This window comes from Numenius arquata, chromosome 2 (assembly GCF_964106895.1).
Source record: "Numenius arquata chromosome 2, bNumArq3.hap1.1, whole genome shotgun sequence".
Classification (NCBI taxonomy): Eukaryota; Metazoa; Chordata; class Aves; order Charadriiformes; family Scolopacidae; genus Numenius; species Numenius arquata.
Genome location: NC_133577.1, coordinates 62595055 through 62615000, shown reverse-complemented (window position 1 = coordinate 62615000; position 19946 = coordinate 62595055). Strand labels below are relative to the sequence as shown.

General features: G+C 41.5%; 1 protein-coding gene across 2 annotated transcripts in view; it reads right to left on the bottom strand.

Annotated features, from left to right (window-relative positions):
• The window catches only part of LMO3 (LIM domain only 3), a 59681-nt gene that overhangs the window by 38870 nt on the left and 865 nt on the right, over positions 1 to 19946 (bottom strand). Inside the window, exons 1-2 of one of the 2 annotated variants that reach the window (XM_074168314.1) lie at positions 17510 to 17534; positions 10607 to 10820 (exon numbers count right to left, since the gene is read on the bottom strand). In XM_074168314.1, the coding sequence (XP_074024415.1) occupies positions 10607 to 10820; positions 17510 to 17534 (239 nt within the window). Of the gene's footprint in view, positions 1 to 10606; positions 10821 to 17509; positions 17535 to 19946 lie in introns of those variants that run through there. The other variant, XM_074168315.1, reaches the window with a different exon arrangement.

Below are 19946 nucleotides of genomic sequence, written 5' to 3'. Positions count from 1 at the left end.
CTCACTGTCTCCCAGGAAAACTGGGGAGAGCGGAACCCATGAGCTGCCAACAAGTTGTAGAGACAAGCCTGGAGCTGGACCCTTAAATCATCCACCAGCAGCTTGATTTGGGGGAAATGGTATGTAGGATTAGCATACAAATAACAATCCTTTCCAGCAGAGAGAAACAGGGCAAGATTGTTACTGGTGTCAAAACTTTGATTGACAGCCTAGACACGGTGGCAAGGTGCCTGGCCAGGAGCAGAGTTGTGGGTTTGAGCTTGTCCTGGACCAGGGGGACCAGGCAGGTATGTCATGCTATATAGTATGTAGCACATGAAAAAAACGGACACAGCAATTCAAGATGGGTTTGCAGGCAAAGCCATTCCAATTTTAAATATTTGGCTTTACTAAGGCATGTTTCCAAATTAATAGGCCCTATGGCTTTCAATAGGATTATTCAGGGTGTATCAAGTCAAGCATGTAGTATACATTTGTAGGATTAGGGTTAATGTTATTTTAGTATAAAGTGTTCTTAAATGTATCAGATTACAAATTAAATAAGGAAGCCAACAAAAACTAGTGCAGAACAACTCCTTATTGAGACTGCCCTCCCCCTTCTTGACACTTTATATAAGGCAGACACATTAGGCTTATAAAGATTTCTTTGAAAAGTTTCAGGGATCTTTTTTTTTTGGTAAACCCAAATCTCAAATCCTAGAAACCTCTGAATTCTGTGTAAAAATTTGTTTAACACAAATCAGAAAGTGGAGAAATTCTTCGTGGGAATATGAATTTTTAAGTTTTCTACTATCTAAAACAAACAAGCAAATCTTAATTTTTAAATGTGAATTTTGAGAAAGAGTAGTAGCTCTGAAGGTAAGAGTCCTGGCTTCAGAGAAACAAGATTAATGTAGAAGCAACCATAGTGACAGAAGATGGGAACTAAGACAATAACTCACAGTGATTTCAATTCTTATTACAATTCCTAATCTGTAGCTTGTAACTTACTTAAGCTATCACTACCTAGAAATTCTTCCAAAAAATTTATCTAAAAAGACAAAAACAAGTTCAGTGATTGTTACTGGAACTACTTTTAGAAGTTGATCAGCAATAACAAATTTCTGGTTTTTAGAGGAGATGTATTTAAAAGGGGGGTTAATTATTAAATATGTATTTGCATCAACTTTTCTCTAATATGTATTTCTCTGTAAGGTATTTGCAAAGAAATAACATTATAAAATGAAATAAAATAAAAACAACATTTATTTTGTCCCATGGTGGAACAATAATACTGCTCGATGCAGGGTTACAATATAATAAATACTATTCACTAGGCTAGAATCTGAGACTCTGCATATGCTGATATTTATGGCTTGGAAGCTTGTCTTGAACAAAAATCAGGTTTGATTCACAAGCATTTTGCACATTTTAGTACCAAGATATAAAAGTGATAACTCCTGTACATAAAGTCCAAAAATTCAAGCTTTGTTCAAAACAAAGGTGCGATACGAAAGAAGCGATACAAGAGGAAGGGGACATTTGCTACCTGGTGTAGTACAGTGGTGGCCTAATTAGTCCAATATATCATCACTTACAATATATTGAAAGGTGTAACAACTTATTCTCACTTATTCACTTACTCTCACCTCCCCAAACGGAGAAAGATACAATAAAATCCCTGATGTTCTCTGCTCTCACCCCCCCCCAATAATTTTATCTTTGCCTGTTGTGCAATCCTCACTTTCATCCACTATGTGCCAACATAAGACATTATCATTTTTTTTCGCAAAAGAAAAGATGAAAAGCTTAAATTCCAGTCCTGCAGAATGCCACTTCACTCAAGACCTGCAGGAGAATTTCCCAAGGAATACTGTTCCAGAGCTGAACACGCTCATCTCTTTCATAAAAGTAGCGATTTTCTGCTAGAGAAAAGTTCCCGTGTGTTGCGTTTTGTTATAAAATAGATAAACAGGGTTCACTCTAATCCCAAAGGAAAATATTTTGCAGTTAATAATTGAGGTCATTGTGTTCTTTGAAAAATAGGTGCTAAATACTCTCCAGTTGCCCGTAGCTGCAGTTCTGACGTGAGGCTGGGAGAGGGACTGAATTGTGATTTTCGCTATGCTGGCACTCCATCATGACATTTTAAAACATGTTTAAATTAAACCTGCAACTAACCTTACCGATTGCCATGGGGCTATCAGGATGCTTAATTGTTACCATACATTTAAAGTCTGTCTTAACTGGTTGTGAGTGCCTGTGTAATGCAGGGTGCAGAATTCCTCCATGATTTCAGCATGAATGTGTGCGTACCATACCTAGCAGATGTGCAGAGAGGACACGAGCATGGAGAGCTTGCAAGGTATCTTAGCTGTACGTTGCTTCATTTTGATACATGGCTTGCTAAAGATCAAACTTGGCTGAACTACTCATCCTGTTGTTTGAGCAATTTACGTTCTCTCTAGTATTTGGTTAAGAACTGATACTACTTTTGTGAATTTTTGACCCAGGGTATGTTTCAGGGTTTTTGTTCATTTGTTTTAATACTTTTATAAATTCTAGAAAGCAGCAGAACCAGCAGTTCAAGTAAATTCAAATTTTAGTTATTTCTAGCCCATTACAGACTTTTTTTTTTTTTTTTTGGCCTGATCAGGTACAGCTAGGACAATCCTTTTGCAGGACAATGATGATTTGATAGATTCATTCATATAGCTATAAAAGCAACACATTCTAGAAATTACTTAAACAGCATTTCCTCTTTCAAAATATGAACCTGCTGATATCTGTAGTCATTTTAAACAATACCGATCACATACAACTCAAGACTCAAGTGCCAAAGGCTAACTGATTCAGAATATGCAAGAAGCAGCCTCAGGAAGGTGTGAAACAACAGTACCAGAATTATCTTACAGGGAAGTAAGTGTAAAACATGCAAAGCTTTTTGACAATGTAGACTCATTACTTCAGATATTTGTGTCTGAAAAACTTCAAAAATTTAACAATTTTTTGATCAAGAAAAAATAAGCTTGTGACTATTACTTAGATTTATTTAAAGGGTCAACCATTGTCATACTAAGGAATCCATTGGGAAGTTAGCCATCAAAAAACCCAACGCATTTAGTAAGGTACACCCAAAATACGGATTCTTAAGGACAGTGATAGTTAAGACCATTTTCATTTAGAAAACATTTGAGTATTGCATACTGTGTATTTTGGTTTCCAAAACCACCATAAACATATTTAACTTCAGTGAAAAATTAAAAGAGAAAGCAATTCCTGAAGTCAGGAGGGCTGAATGTATGTAACAACGCTGGCCATTTCTATGGCCAAATCTCAATTATCCATTTCCAGTATTTGAAGTTTTCACTTTGCTCATGACTATATATTTAAGGAAAACAGCTATGCTTTTACATATTAATCAAACATTCACATCAAGAATGAAAGCTTTGTATTTTCTGGAACATTTGAAGACTATAGCTAATACAATGTAACAAAAGTTAGTAAGATTTTTTTTTTTTTTTAAATTATATAGTAGGGACTTGTTTTTCAGTTTTGGGTAAAATATCCACAAAAAACTAACTACGGTTTCAAGCATTTTTTATTTTTTTTTAAGCAGAAAGTAGAAGGGTCTTAAAGGCATCTCTGTGCTAGATAATAGAGGCAACAAGGGCTAAATATTCTTCTACTACATTATACATCGATGCATTGTTTCACATATGCTTCTGACCAAAAATGCAGAAAGTTTCCAATTAAAACTTGGATGTCAAATCACATGTCATAATAGAGTTAGAATATTTAGTCCTGAAGTAAATCATTTTAATATGAGTATTATTTTAAACATATTTCATAAAACCACTAGTCTCAAGGTCGCTTCTGAGGAAAAATTCAGCAAGGAAGAAATCAAGAAAGTTGCATTTCTTTTAAAAGAGGCTATAGAAAATACTAAGCAGACCTATAGAATTGTTGTTCTTTCAACCAAGAATGTTATCCCATCCTCTGGCACTGCAGACTTACCTAGGCTGCCCCAAAAAATCACCACTTTTATTAAGATTTATTGAACTGCTATGTATTGACAAAATCTTTGTAGTAAAATAATTTTCCATCAAAATACCCTGTTAATGTAGAAAGGTAATGAAGAGCTGTAGGACAGGCTTTAAGAGGCACTGTACTTTCATCTGAAAAGTCTCCTGAAATTCTTTGAACGCTTCCAGGGGATTAATGAGGTATTTTGACAACACACGAGAAATGTCTGGTTTTTGAGAAGCCTTATAAGAGGGAACATTCACATTCTTGGAAATTAAACTGTGTATTTTAAGCCACTAAAAATAACACGATTATTAAAAATTTGGCAGCTCTGAAGAAAAATACCAGCAGATATGGGGAAACACATGGAACTACTGAAGAGCGTCAAACTTGAGTACACACATTTTACGGCATTTCAACATGACTTAAACACCAATTTTAACAGCTTAATTGAATGTTTCTTATTAAAAGCTATCACAGATGAACTAAAATAAGAACAAGCTAAACTAGCCAGAGTGTAACTAAATCAAAAGCATTATTCCTTGCAAGTTGGGTGGATTAACTGTGCGTACGTGCATTACTCTCCTTGTAGTACACCCTCATCCCTTCAAGAACTGTTAAGATGTTTTGAGGCTTTCAAAACCTTTGGCAATTAGTGGGAAAGCAAGTAGCATTGTTTGTTTGTTTTTAAGATATGCTAAATGATACCATTAATGTAAATTTAGGAGAATATTTATCTTACGTACACAGCAAAATTATTAAAAGCAAGCCGTTACACCTACCATTTTTATATATATTTTAAAATATTTTTAGGGCCTGTTCCTACAAATTAGTACTCCCTTGAATACTTCAATGCATTGCAACAAGGATATTAGTGTACAAATAAGGGCTCAGTTCTACAAAACTTTAGTGAAGAAAACAGAGCTCTCTTAAGCCTCACTTTTGTAAATACCTCAATATTCCTGAAAATTCAGAGTGCTCAAATCTTTAAAGATCTACCTTTATTTAATCAAGCTGGGCAAGAAGCATACTGAGATGTCATTTTGAAAACACCTTGTAACCTATGACCTGTGAAAATATCCATATAGAGTCTTTATACATGCATTTAAGAGAGCTGGTATCTTAGGTGTTTGCAATACTTAATGTGCACTTTCCACGAGAGGAGAGAAATAGGATCTGCTAATCAGTACCAGGCCACAAAACATTTTAAGTTTCTCTAAGTACTCCTACATAATACTATTTTTTAAATAATAATTGCCTTTAGAGTGCGAGCAGTTGTACAGGAAAAGGCTGCTTCCTAAACTCTACTCTTCTCAGTCTGTGCCCTTTCACAAGCTAAATATTTTACAGAGGCAGCATCTTTACGCTGCTTATGGTTGAACATTTTACTTTCTGTAGTCACGTCTCATTATTTACAAGATCTCATCCAATATATGTGTTTTAAAAACTTGGCTTTGAACGAGCAAGCAGGGAAGGGAAAAAAAACCACCTAACGTGACCTGCCCCTTTCTTCGGGAAGAGTGATCTCCTCATCTTCATAGCCATTCAGTGGTACTTTTAAAGTCTGCAGTACATTTACGAGCAAAATCAGTACCAAGGTTGGGCGGTGGGGGGGTAGACTTTTGTGTCACCATTCTCCTCATCCCCAGTAAGGTTCTAGATGTGTTTAAGGGCAAAAATTCCACCCCAATATATTAGTTTTGTTAATCCTTTTCTATGATCTGTTTTGCCTGGCTAGGAAAATTATGCAAAAAGCAATAAAAGTTCTAATTCAATTTCCATGTTAAGAGACGGATTTGGAAAAAAAAAAAAAAAAAAAAAATCTATCAGAAACCATATTCTTTGTGTTTACTAAGAGATATGCACTCCAACATTTAGTGTCATGGAGCTGGAGTTAAAACCAGAAACGGTGAAGATAATTTAGCTGCATGAATGCCTGCTCTTCAGCAAAATGCTGCCAAAATTAAATAGGAATGAAACAGCACTTTGTAGTCATTGGTCGCTCAGCAGGGTTTGCGTAGTTAAAAACCTAAGTGAAAAGGGTGATTGACCTACATTGCTACTAGCTTAGCACAGCTGTACTTTCATATTTTTGCTGCATCCGAGGAAGCTCATTATTTAATACAACTGAGTTACATGTAATTGTCAGTCTTTCATTTTACACTTTTAGGGGCCAGATATTAATCTCAAATGTGCGGCAGGCATTACTGCGCATCTGGAGACATCCGCGGCTGCCCATTTGCGTGCAAGGCTAAGAGATGGGATTGCACAGGGTTGCACCTGAAATTCAGAGGCTGCCCAGGGGTAGGAGGACCTCGCAAATATGCAGAAACCAAATAAGCAGATGGAACAGAAAGCAAATCCCTTGGCACCCCAAAGGCAAAGGCTCTGCTGTTTCCCTATTGTTTTGAGCAGAAGCAGCCTGGAACACACAACCAAAGCGCATTTCACACAAGTCATACCTGCGGTTTAAATAAGTAATAACATTCCAGTTAACAACCAGTTTGACATGTTAACAGCCCAAAGGCTGTTAACATAACGACTGGTCATTAATGGCAGTAATGACAGATTTCAAAGGGAATATTGTGCTTGTAAATGGACATGCTGCCAGTCAGAAGAGAGGACAGAGCGGGATAGGCTGTTACATTAAGATGTCACAGTACAGCTCTGGAGGGAAAAAGAAAAGGGAAAAAAAAAAAATTTCTTCCCTATTTCACACACTGTAAATGGACTTGAAATATTGGCGTAAACCTAAGTTCCTTAAATTAAGTCTTCATTTTCTAACCCAAGAGTGTATAAGCAGGAGACAGAAGCCTGCAGGGGAATTATACTCTGCATATCATTTTCACCGAGTGTGTTATTTCTAACATTGAGTCCTTTCTTTACTCAAGTCAGTTCTCATCCTCGTTAACAAACCAGAGTTCATTCCGTTTGCGGCCACCCTAGTACCCTCGGTGTCATACACCACCTCTGAAACCACTGGAGTGACTTACATGAATCAGATTCCGGGGTAAAGCCTCTCACACCCAAAGCGTCTTCCAAGCTCATTACCTCATTAAAGATTTCTGCCACCCCCTCAGCCCCCCCCCAACCCAGAGAAAAAGGTTTTAATATAGCAAAATTAACTAATTTTACCAAAGGAGAGAGCTAAAGCAAAGCAAGTTGTGAAGTTCTGAAGATACAGAGTATTTATAAAAAGCTCAAAGTGGGTACCCTCAGGGCTCAAATGTGGAACAAGAGTGTGCATCAGGGCTGAGGGAGTGTTTAGTTTTTTGGCAGGCATCTCTAAAAGAGAGATACTGGAAGTATCTTTGCAAATAGCCAAAGACACAATCACACAGTTTGTGAATTTAACCATGAATGTTAAAGCACCCAAACTGGCTACATTATTGCTTATAGCATCTGTAGAATGGCTGTCTTATTGAAAGACATAATGAACACAGAGAGACAAGTTAATAAGCAATTTTATTCTTTACAGTATCGTGCAAGGCACATATCCTCTAGAGGGCACCACATAAATTAATAGGAAGCTAGAACAGTTTTATATGTAGCAAAGACTCCCTTTATGGTTAAAAAGAAAAAAATACAAGAGGATAGTTTGAAACTGTAATCGAACCCATATCTGATCATTAGTACAAAGTAATTTATTCTTTAAATTCATATCAAGTGGGTTGCTAAATATGAAAGCTTATTTGACTACAAAGCTAGAGAACATTTAACTAGTTTCTACATTAGCATTAAAAAGATCACTTTTATAGGTTCACTGCATAACTAAGTAGATAAGACGCAATGAGGCAAATGACTATCTGCAATTACCTTAAGTGCATCAGTTTGAAGTTTAGTGTAAATACCAAGTTTAAATCTATGCACTCACAAGAATCACTAATAAAAGGATCATGATAAGATAGCTTCATTAAGACTTGATAAACCTGGAGACAAAAATCAGAAACATCTTCAAATTGATTACAGAATTTCTCACGTATGCTGGTTTCACTGGTGCTAAATACTGTGTAGGACCAAGTAACTAAAACACCAGTTTCGAATGTGGTCATGACAGATGAAAAATACAGTCTCCTTTCTCAGAATCACTTCGTATGAATTTTAACAATCTGTTAGCAAAATATTTATTTATTCCTGTTAGACCTTCAAAGACCAGAGAGCAACAGAGTGTGTGTGTGTATGCACACATTTCTGCTGGGGAAATGCTTTGCTCGTATCTCTACTACTAGATCACTTTTGGTTTTGATTTTAAACATTTGATTTTAAAACATTGGATCTGCTGCTCTAGCACTTGGGAGATTCAGTAAGTTCAAAGTCTCCAGTAAATTTGGAACTTGGATCAAAGAGTCATAACAGAGTCTTCTCACTCCTGCAGGCATTTGTTGTAGAAAGAGTCTTAAAATGGGTTTAAAAAAATTAGGATAAGTGTTACCTTCCCCCCAGAAACTGTTCCAGCTCCTCTCTGTAGACACACGCTTTAAGATCACAAGTGACCTAGGTTCACGTACAACAATTCCCTTCTATTCAAGCAGTTCTCTGCCAGTTTTTAAAGCAAGGTTTTGTTACCTACTTCTTTGGCAGCTTTAACACAATGGCTTTAAAATGTGGACTCTATGCTAAATTCCCAGCACTCTGTCTTGTGTTCAGCTCAGAGTTTTAATGAGTAGGAGAGCACTTTTACCAATAAGTAGTCCAAGCCCATGCCTGAAGAACCCTGATCTGCCTTACAGCCCCAGCTCAACAAATGCACAACAAATGCTGCGTTTCTGAAGGTTTTGTTCCACTCCAGAAAAAACAGCTTGAAACATGAACAACCAGAGTACCAACAGTTGCTAACAACGTTTTAGTTGTGGTTCCTGTTCCATCCTACCTATGCTGTACAATTTAGAACTGATCAGTGTGTGGGAACCTCCTATTTGGTACCTATGCTTAAACTGAACTTGTAAGTTAACGTGCTCAAAAGAGACTTTTAATTTTTCCCCAATGTATTACTGACTTGAATGTCCCTTTAAAAGGAAAAGGCTTCACTACAGGGGCAGGGGAAATATTCCCAGAAGTTCACGTTCGCCTGGAGCAGCTAGTCTCATTAGACCCCCTCTACAGGGAATGGAGGAAAGGTGCTCCTATAGGAAATAGGTGCTCTGAACCACTCCAGAGGAGCCTTTTCTCTCTATTTACTATTGAGAGCCTAGGGAGACTAAACTTTCCGATTAAACTTAGCTCCTGCAAAGTAGCCCTATTTATTCACATACAATCTGCCGATAAACTAGCCCGGTGCTGCCCATCAGTACTTTGCTACGAGTTATAACTCAAATACTTTCGAGAATGTAGATCCAAACAAGAGATAGAAAATCAGGTGATGATTTGCTGTCTCTGAGAAGTAGCAACAGGTTACCCAATATTCCACTCAGGTGATGGAGTTAAAGCAGGACCAGAGCGGATTTGAGCCTACTAACTACGTGATTATTTAGCATGGGGAAGACAGTTGGTCATGTTGGTCCAGCTTCTAACGGCTAAATGGCAGCATTCATAAAAGCTTCCAGTGCCACAAATGAAATCCCTTGGCAAACTAAGAGGATTCATAGATTCATAGATTCATAGATTGGTCCAGGCTGGAAGGGACCTCCAAAGGTCATCTAGTCCGACCTCCCCACAGTCAGCAGGGACACCCCCAACTAGACCAGGTTCCCCAGGGCCTCGTCGAGCCTCACCTTGAATGTCTCAAGGGAAGGGGCCTCAACCACCTCCCTGGGCAACCTGTTCCAGTGTTCCACCACCCTCAGAGTAAAGAACTTTTTCCTAATATCCAATCTAAATCTCCCCTTCTCCAACTTAAAACCATTGCCCCTCGTCCTGTCGCTGCAGGCCTTTGTAAACAGACCCTCCCCAGCCTTCCTGTAGGCCCCCCTCAGGTACTGGAAGGCCGCTATGAGGTCTCCCCGGAGCCTCCTCTTCTCCAGGCTGAACAACCCCAGCTCCCTCAGCCTGTCCTCATAGGAGAGGTGCTCCAGCCCCCTGATCATTTTGGTGGCCCTCCTCTGGACCCGCTCCATCAGGTCCATGTCCTTTCTATATTGAGGGCTCCAGACCTGCACACAGTACTCCAGGTGAGGTCTCACCAGAGCAGAGTAAAGTGGCAGAATCACCTCTCTGGATCTGCTGGCAACACTTCTTTTGACGTGAAAAGGATGAAAGTGGGTAAGTGAAGATGAGTGAAACACTCAGAGTTCAAACCCTGCACTGGCGCTGGTGAAAACAGGCCGCTACGCCTGGCCACCACCGTGCTGCGAGGAAGAGGAAGAGACCAGCAGCTCCTCAGGAGCATGGTGTTGTGGCAAGTGTGTGGGGTTTTACTCTCTACCTCAGAAGACTAAAGACGAATTAGCATCAGAAAATTGGCAACCACCTGCATGACCTGGTTACGTGTGCTTTTCGATCCAGATTTTAGTTTTATCTCCGTATTTCAGTATTTGTTTTCTCATCCTCCACATATACCAGGCCTTGCTGCCCTCAGGTACCGCTTGTGCAATGGCGGCTACATAGGAAGGACTTAAACAGATCTACCAAGTCTGTCAGGGAACGTAAGAAGGACATGGCCTACCTCAGATAGTCTCTGCGACAAAGGATAAGGTTGGCTTTGGTGTACAAGGTAGAGCCCACCTCCCCCAGGCGACAGTCACAGCACGCACATTTCAGGCAGTCTTCATGCCAATATTTGTCCAGGGCCTTTAGAAGATACCGGTCTTTAATCTTACGGTTGCAGCCAGCACAACCTTTCGGCTTGGTGTCTGGCTGGACTGAGAGCATTTGTATACCTGAAATACAACAAGAGAAGAGAAGAGTGAAAATAGATATTCTCTCGAGGGCAAGTCTCGCCCTTTTCTTCCTCCACCTGGCTGCTACCCCCACACCCAGTTCATTAAAAAGGCAATTGTGTAGAGAGGATGAAATAACCTAAATGGTCCACAACAAGCTGAAAACAACGTTAAGATAAATTTGAGAGCAGAAACTTCCACTGCTCTAAGTTCTGCAGTTTCTCTTTAACACCTCTTTACCTGGTCCCTTTGCTGAAAAGAAATAGGATTTAGAAATTAAAATGAAAAATTAAAACAACTCAGTTGCAAAGTTATCCACTTCCATCCAAAGTATCGAATATTTAGCAAACAAAAGTTTAAATAAACAGCATATCTATGATGGAAAACATAGCTAAAAGTCTGCACATTTGGACCTACATGCACTATCTTTATAAAAATGTAAAAGCACCCCAGATTGAAGGGGGTGAAAAGACTGAAGCCACGAGAAGCACAGGGCCAGAGTTTCAGGGAGGTTTGACATGGGCATTTTGGTGCTGGCAGGGGGGTGGGAGGCAGTGTTTTGTTTTTTTAAGATTTCAATTCTTGTTAGACACATGAATGAAGCAACCAGATTTCCAGAGACTTCAGTACCAGCATCTCTAGTTACAGCCTGCAGCGTAAGGACCTTCCGAAAAATCCGATTTTTAAATAATCTGCACAAGGTCAGAGAGTTGCTAGTTTGTCAAGGAAAAAAGCCGCACCACAAAACATAAAAAAACCCCATCTGCCCCACTTTCCAATCCCAATTTTAGCCAACAGCTAGTTCGGGACAAGGAGTACAGCAGTGTCCACTAAGTACACATACACCTTTTGATGTAATAGAGGAGAGCATTTAAATAACAATTCAAACGCCTGAACCGCTGCTTAAGGGAGGGAACCAGTAAAAGTGGAACACAGTTGAGCGATGATACACAGAGCGCCGCAGCCAGCTTCCAGAGATCCATACAAAAATCAATTGCCCTCAGTTTTACAGTAAATGGGGAGAGAAGGTCACTGCCCCAAAGTGCTTACAGACTGGTCTCTCTTGGTTAATCGCGTGAACTGCCATCCCATTACACTCAGACCGATTCTCTGAAAGTAATTTCTTAGAATAAGCAAAATCACAGTCCTGCGGATGCTTTGTTGGACATCAAACAGGCACCGGAGAGAAAGAAAGAACTGACATGCAGTTCAATTATTAGGTTGTCTCACTGTTTTAAAGCCAGAGATGTAACTTAAAAAAAAAAAACAAACAAGCTACTCATTACAGTGCATCTGAATATTACAGTGAGAATTTGTCAAGACTGGGGAACAAATGCTGTTGCCAACAAGCAAATCCTACCCCAAAATTCAGGGTATGGCACCCTGTTATTATGCAGAGACTGAGAAAGGTCAAATAGAGTCTTGTAACAAAGAAAAGCAAATTCAAGAGCTCCTTATCAAGAATGCTCTGCTACCTACTGTTAAGAAAGCTTTACAGTCCCAGCGTCTATCAGATGATCTCGGTTGGTGCTGTAACACACCACTACAGACAGGCAGGCTCAGGGAGCTAGAACATGAACAAATTGGGGTTTGGGTTTTTGTTTTGTTTTTTTGTTTGTTGGTTGTTGTTTGGTTTTTTTTTTTAAAAAAAAAGTTCTTAAAAGGAAAACAAGAAGCTGAGTGTAAGCCTTGAAGCAATGGTACAGTGTGCCTTTATGCATATTAGTGCTACCAAGAGAAGAGGCTAGATGCCACGCCGGCTGAGGTGTCCCAGGGATAAGTACACATATGTATACGTGGAATACATTGAATTTATGTGGACTGCAGCGACTGTAGAACCAGTTGAGTGACTTTCCAGGGTTACCAAGCTGAACTCCCAAGCTTCACCTGCAAAGCTGGCCACTGAATTAGAAGTAGTAATTCTTATTGTGACATATGAGCGCAACAGCCCTGCTCCCCTCTTCGCAATACACTTTATTACGCATTTTGGAGTGATATATTTATCTGATACATTAGCTGTCCAGTGATATGCAAACAGTTCTCCCAGTGAGTACCCCGAAATACCACGGCAGTACTGCTGTGTAACATCTAACGCTCATAACAGAAGTGTAAGGTCTGTATTTTTCTATCAATAATTATAAAAAAAAAAAAAAAAAAAGCATCACTGCCTTCTCATTAGTCCCCGATCAATGCTACTCTCGTAGCTCCTACACCACTTATTTGTAAGATCTGTTTCTTGTTCACAAGGGGGAGGATGAGATGCAGCGACCTGCACAGGGCTCCACAGAAAGTCTATGGCAGATCTGGGGACCAACGCACATCTCTCACCCTGAGCAAGCACCATGAGACAAAGGCTGAGCCTTTACAGCATTTTGCACTGCCAACTTATTCCTCTGAATCCAGGCTACATACATGAAGCAGCAAAATAACATGACTACAAATAAATGACTAAAAGCAGTGAAAATATCAGAGACTCCTGGTAAAGAGCCTATACCAAACTGTAAAGAGAAGTCCTGCTGGATCTTTAATACCTTCACTTGGTCGAAAAGCCTTAATCTGTAAAGTTGTATATCACACTAGAGTTTAAATACCTGCCAAGTGCCAACAACGTGCTTATCCCCAGCCCCTCTCTTCAGCCACGCTGAGGATAAATGCATAAAATCGGCCACAGCTTGTATCAACTTCTTGAAACTCAGTAAAAAAGTTCAGAAGCACAAAGGGACTGTTCTGGGACTTTAATCTTTAGCTCGAGGTAAAATAGGAGCTAACACAGTTAAAGGCTTTAAAGTAAAAAAAAAAAAAAAAATAAATAACAATCTTAATGTAAAAATTTTGTCACCTGATAAGGAAGCGGGTTAGAGAGCCGAGGCTGACAGTCTCTGATCCAGGCTGATCTACTGTCCTGCGCCGTCCGAAAGGAACAAGGTGCCACAGAAACACGGCTAACCAAGTGAATATCTGAGCAAATTGCAATAATCAAGCCTGATAAATCCTGAGGGGTCTGCTGCAAAGACGAGGTTATTGCGTTACAAATAAAACCCGAGGTTGCACAGTCTTGCGCGTATCCCTGCACAGTTTTTGAGGCATTTGCTACATGAGGAAAGTACACAGAGCACTATCGTTCGTGTTAGCCCAAACCCTCCTTGTATAGACGAGTAAAAAAAGGGGCAGACACCCTACAGAAGTAGTGTTAGCAACCTTGCACGTCTATTTTCCGGAGGCTGAAAGAGAAGGTGCTGCTGACATCCCACTGGCAGCATCTTCAGATTAGGGATTCAATCTGCAGCAGCTTTTGGAGGGAAGGAGTGCTTTTGCCCTCAGATAGATCTGATCTTTTTGCACTTGACTTGGGATGAAGCTGCTTCTATTTTAATGGAAGTTAAAAAAAAAAAAAAAAAATCATCCTCAAACTGCTAGTTCATTATAAAAAAAAGTTACTTTTTTTTTTTTAAACGTAGAACAGATCTAACAAAACAAACCACGAAACAGCGCTCCCATAAGTGTTTTATGTATCTCCAAATTCTTTGCACATGCCCTTTTCTTCACATGCCTTGGATTAAAACACTTAATTTTGAAAACAGAACATTTTATTACTTTTTTTCCCTACGGTATGAGCATGCCACCTTAATGCAGATCACCTCACAGACCACCTCTCTTCCCTTTCATGTTCCCATAAGATCTCCAACGCAGTTATACTTTTCAGATACGCGCTCATGTATTTTTAGCGCTCTCTTAATTTGGCAATAAGAATACCTGCAGCTTACTGTCAGTCAGCTTTTCACAGGCTATGATTTAAGCACCCATTTATTTCTTAGGATACGGGAAAGACCCTTTCAGAGGCTGACAGCACCCACAAAAACCATCCAAACTGCTCGCTGCTGAAATATCAGGTAGCAGCACACAGCACTGCTGCCTTCCTCTCCCCCTCCCCCAGGAAGGCATAGCTTATGGAGCACTTCCAAAAAACCATACAGTTCCAAAAGTGCTATGCCTAGGCTGTAAAAAAAAAAAAAAAAAAAAAAAAATTAAAATCAAACCCTGCTTTCCCTTCAGTTCTGCAGAGTCCTACCCATGCTCTGCATCACAGGTCTGTTCTCAGAACTGAGGGATTTCAGTTCCTTGTCTGTCACTGTCAAACGAACCCTTTTCATTTTGCCCCAATATGCTTTCAAGGGCTTCCTCAATCCTTCCGTCCTTCCCTCCCTCCTTCCACCCCCAGTCCCCAAGATACTGCCCATAAACTGCAGAGATGTGTCAGGAATAAGACTTCAAAAATCCTAAAGGTGGTGGATGGTGATTAAGAAGGGAAAACTTCATAACCTGCTTTACAGGTTTTTGGATTTCCCTTGGTCTCCCAAAATAACTTTGATGCAACTGATCCCCATCTCTGGTTATCGTTATTATCGTGTGATGAAACACTTGTCAACCAATTTGTAACTATGAATTTCAGGATAAAGAGGCAAGATTGCTGGAAAAGAGCTAAATTTGGCTCCTGAAGGAAGGCAGAGAAACAAAAATTCATTTCATTCCAATCACCACCCTTCTCAAAAATCAAAGGGGATGAAGATTTGACATAAAAAACTGTATTTTGTTAGTTATGTAGTAGCATCTGTAAGCAGGATTGGTCCCTGATGGTTCTGAGTGTGGCACAAGACCCTCAGAACTCAGTTTCTGGTTTGTGGTACAGACAGCCTTTGAAAGGCGCGTTAAGGGAGGAAGAGCTGGGTATTATTATCCACTGGATCACTTAAAAAACTTTTAAAGACCACTCTCCCCCCCCCTCCTTTGTGGAGGTGCAAACACGGTTCTACCAAGGACAGTAGTATGTAGAGCAAGAAAGGGAAAACTTGCCTCTACTTCAAAAATAAAAACCAGTTTGGAGCAAATTAGATATCAGTGCACTGGTCTTTAAAAGTCAGCAAACTGACAGACAATGTGCAGTCAACAAGAGAGTTGGAGATCTAGTAGAAGATAAAAAGAATACTTTTCCGATGCTTTCTCACTTTGTAGCTTCATCCTAAAAGCGCTCAGAGCTCCAATTATTCAGGACAATACACACACGGACTTAAAAAAAAAAAAAAAAAAGAAAGAAGTTAAGGTTTCAGAAGCTAAGAAACATTTCAGAACTCGCATGTAGCACATCAGGAGTCGTAACTAGTTTTAGATTGGCATGTAAATTGTTCTGTGGAAAATTCTTATTGCCTCCGAGACCCTGCTATTCTGAGTTATTTGACAGTTTAAGGGAAATCATAATTAAAAAAAGAGACATAAATAATAGCCTGTGCAGTGTAGTGCACAGAAATAAGTAGAACCATTTCATTTAAACTCTGGTGAGCTTTTAATTGCCTGGATTGCATTGTGAACCAGCCTAACGGTTGATTGCCTCCATTATGCTCTCTTGTTCTGTGCCATTCATCCGCACAGTCTCAGCTTCTGTAGTTAACACAACAAAGTAACCGCAACTCCATAACACTCAGGGTTGTTTTGTGTTTTTGTTTTTTTTTTTTTTTTTTTTTAAATAAAAGTAAGGATTTTAGTACTCTGAATATAGTCTCTTCTATATACTTTTGAGTTTAATTTTCCAGGGTATATAACTAAACTTCACCTCCGCCTCTTCCTCTACTGAGGAATCTGATTTTTTTCTTTATTATTTTTGTTTTTTTTTTTTTAATAAAGGAGCTGGGTTGGAAAGTGAGGGGGGGGAAGAGACAGAGAGAAGGTTAGGTAAAAACTAAAAATGGGAATGCAGTCCCACAGCTGGGAGCAGTGATACAGATTAAAAGAATTTGGCCAACATGGCTAGTCGACTGCCAAGAGACACCAAACAAAAGATTTCTCTTCTTCTTTCCCCTTCTCTTTTTGAAAGCTAGATTGGGCCTAAAAGCTTGTTTCTCTCTGTTCACTGGCCCAGAGCATCCCTGCAGGCTGTAGCCCCCTAAGGGACAACACAGCAAATAGATGTACCCAGATCTCAGGGACAGGAGCTGCTTAGCTATGTTCCTACCCCTGTCGTGTCCCCCCCCACTTCTCTCCCCCTAGCCCCCCCCCCACTCCCTCCCTCCTTTTTTAGAGCAGTGGTGCTGGGAACCAATTTGATTCCCCTTTTCTCCAATGCAGCTGCAAGGCTCAGAGATACTGACATTTTTCCACTCTTATCAGTTTAATTACAGTTACCATGGCAGCAAAGTGCTAGTGCTTGGCAAAGGCCAACAAGAGATTTGCAAGACTGAGTTCAATTTTGATGCAGCTCACATGCAAAATAAAAAAAAAAAAAAAAAGAAAAAATAAAAATAAATAAGAAACATACACTCTACAACAAAGAATCCCTTTTGGAGTTGGACGCTCGAACCTTTTGTGCTAATTCCTTTTGAAGCATCGCAGGGACGGGGCGACGGGGAGCAGAGGGAAGTGTGGGGGAAAGCATGTAGCGATATTTGTTGCACCTAGCAAGATTAATTGCTTTCAGCAGCCGTCCTACAAAGCGGTATTTCGGGTCTCTTAGAGCACACGCAAACACAGACGGCTCGCTACGGCAACGCGTTGAGGATGGAAGAGGCAAGAGAAACGCTCCCCCCCCTTCGTCGCCTCCCCGTCCTCCCCTCAAACACCCCCCCCCCCCCCATATCGCTACCTTAACGCGCACCGCTTCTGCCGGGCGCGCACCTAAGCGGGAGCACCGCCGGCCTTACCAAAACTTTTCTCCTTTTTCTGCATGAGTTGATTTAGGGGCGGCTGGAGAGCTCCTTCTCATGGAAGCACCAAATCCCGGGGAAAAAAAAAAAAAAAAAAAAAGAAAAAAGAAAAAAAAAAAAGAAAAAAAAAAAGTAGCAAGTGCTTCCCCGGCTGGGGTCAAGTGAACCGGAGCGCGGCGCGCAGCAGCCCGCCGGGCGCGGAGGCGGGAGGGGGGGCACAGGAACGAGGTGGGGGGGGGAGAGACCGGAGAGGAGGAGGGGGACACACACACACATACAGACACACACGGCACACCCCGAGCCGCCGGCCCCGCACGGCGATGGCGAGCGACAAAGCCACATGCTCCCCTAACTCTGCCCGTAAGCCTGTAATCCCAGCGGTCTCTTAGCTTTGTTGTAACAAATGGGTTTGATTAAACTGTCACATGCGGCGTTAGCATACCATATCCTGCTCGGTATGAAGGGAGAAGGGGGGGGGGGTGTTGAAAAAAAAAAGAGGGGGAGAAAAAAAAAAAGTACTTCTGTCTACGAACCTTCCTTTTTTTTTTTTTTTTTTTTTTTCCCCCCTATTTCATAACGCCAGCCTGGCTGCCCTTCTCTCACGCCGGTCCGAGAGGGGCTCCGTGAGGCCGGACCCCGGCAGCCCCCGGCCCGCTCTGTATCCCACACACCCCCCCACACACACCCCGGGGCTCCCCACCCCGGCGGCAGCCGCGCTCCTGCCTCCGCTCTGCCCAAAGGGTTAACCCTGCACCGAACCGGTTGCAAATTAAACTGCTGTACGGGGAGGCTTGCGGATTAAAGCCGGGGAGTGGGAAATTAACCGACTCCCTTGATAATTGAGAGCACGTTTCGGGAAGCTCTGGAAGAAGCAAGAATAATAATAACAATAATAACGGCGGGGGGGGGGGGGGGAAGGAGGGAGTGTGTGCTGCAATTCATTGTTAACTTTGACTGCTATTTCTCGAGACATACAGTCGGATGGGTTTCGCTCAGCATCCTCCGCTTGCATGTATTTCATGTCTCATCATAAAAATAATGAAGCCTCACATGATTTAAACAAAACAGTCTCAGCAGAGCTGCAGCTTGAGTGAAAGTTGCAGTGCAGAGATGTGTGTGTGTGTGTGTGTGTATTGCAGCCCCGGCTTATGACTCAGAGAGAGAGAGAGAGGGAGAGAGGGAGAGTGATGCAGACACACATACACAAATGACCCAAAGCTTATGTACACAGTTGCCTCACTTACCTTCTCAATTAAGCGATACAGGGGAGGCAGTTCAATAAGCACAGTGGCTGCTTTGTAGCTCTTCTCCTTGGAAAAGGTCAAAAAGAAGCATTGTTTGGGGAAAAAAAAAAATAAAGAGGGGGTGGGAGAGATGGGGAGGGAGATCGCTATTCTTTAAGTTTAAAATAATGAGGTCCTCAAGGATCCGCCAAGTAATTGTGTTGACCGCATCCGAGCTACAGGTGTCCTCCTTTTAGAATCTTGCAGTCCAAGGCTGTCTGTCTCCGTCCTGGCTGAAGACAACTTACCTAAAGCAGCGTGTGAGGAGCCGAGTTGAATGAAGTCAGGGCTTTATCAGCTGCAAAATGCAATCCCTTACCAGCCAGACATAATACAGCAAAAGAAAAGGTCACTCAGTTATTACTGAGCCAGCAGAGCCCAGGCAGCTCTTGTGGAAGACCACAGAGAAGCAGCTCCCTTCCGATTTAAGGCTATTTACCTCTCTCCCCCTCCACCCACCCTTCCTCTCCCCCCTCCCAACTCCCCCTTTTCTCTCTCTCCCTCTCTCTTTCTCTCTCTCGTTCTGCAGCTCGCTCAAGTACAGCCGCCCTCGGAAAGTGCAAAGCAGCCAGGAGACAGATTGGGCTTTGTTGGTAATTTCCCATGGTGAAAATTTACAAGCCTGCAAGTGCAGTCAGCAAAACCACATGCATATGCTAGACACAAACACCAGGGACACACACACACACACGCACACACACACACAAGTGACCTCTACTGAAGCGGCTCAGGATCACCTTCCCAGAGAGCGCTCCAGAACCAGACCCGGGGAAACAGGGGAGCGTCGCGCTCCCCCCCCCCCCCCCCCAATCACTCCTCCCAAAATACTTTGCTTAAACAAAACAATGTTGCCTACGCAAAAAAAAAAAAAAAAAAAAAAAAGAAGAGAAAAAAAGGGCAAGATACATATCTCTCTATTAATGAGTAATGAGAAAAAAAATCCCTGAAGGTGAAAACGCTGCCTCTCTCCGTGCTAGGTCGGAGCTGCTCTGAGTAGCAGGAGTGGAAAACTCCGGCGTGAAAGTTTCCCGCTCCTCGGCGCGGTCCCCGGCAGCGCGCCCCGGCCCCGGCCCCGCGCCCCCCGGCCACCCCCGCACGCCGGCCACCGCTCGCCACATGCCACCGCCCTCACTGCACTTTTTAAGCTGAAT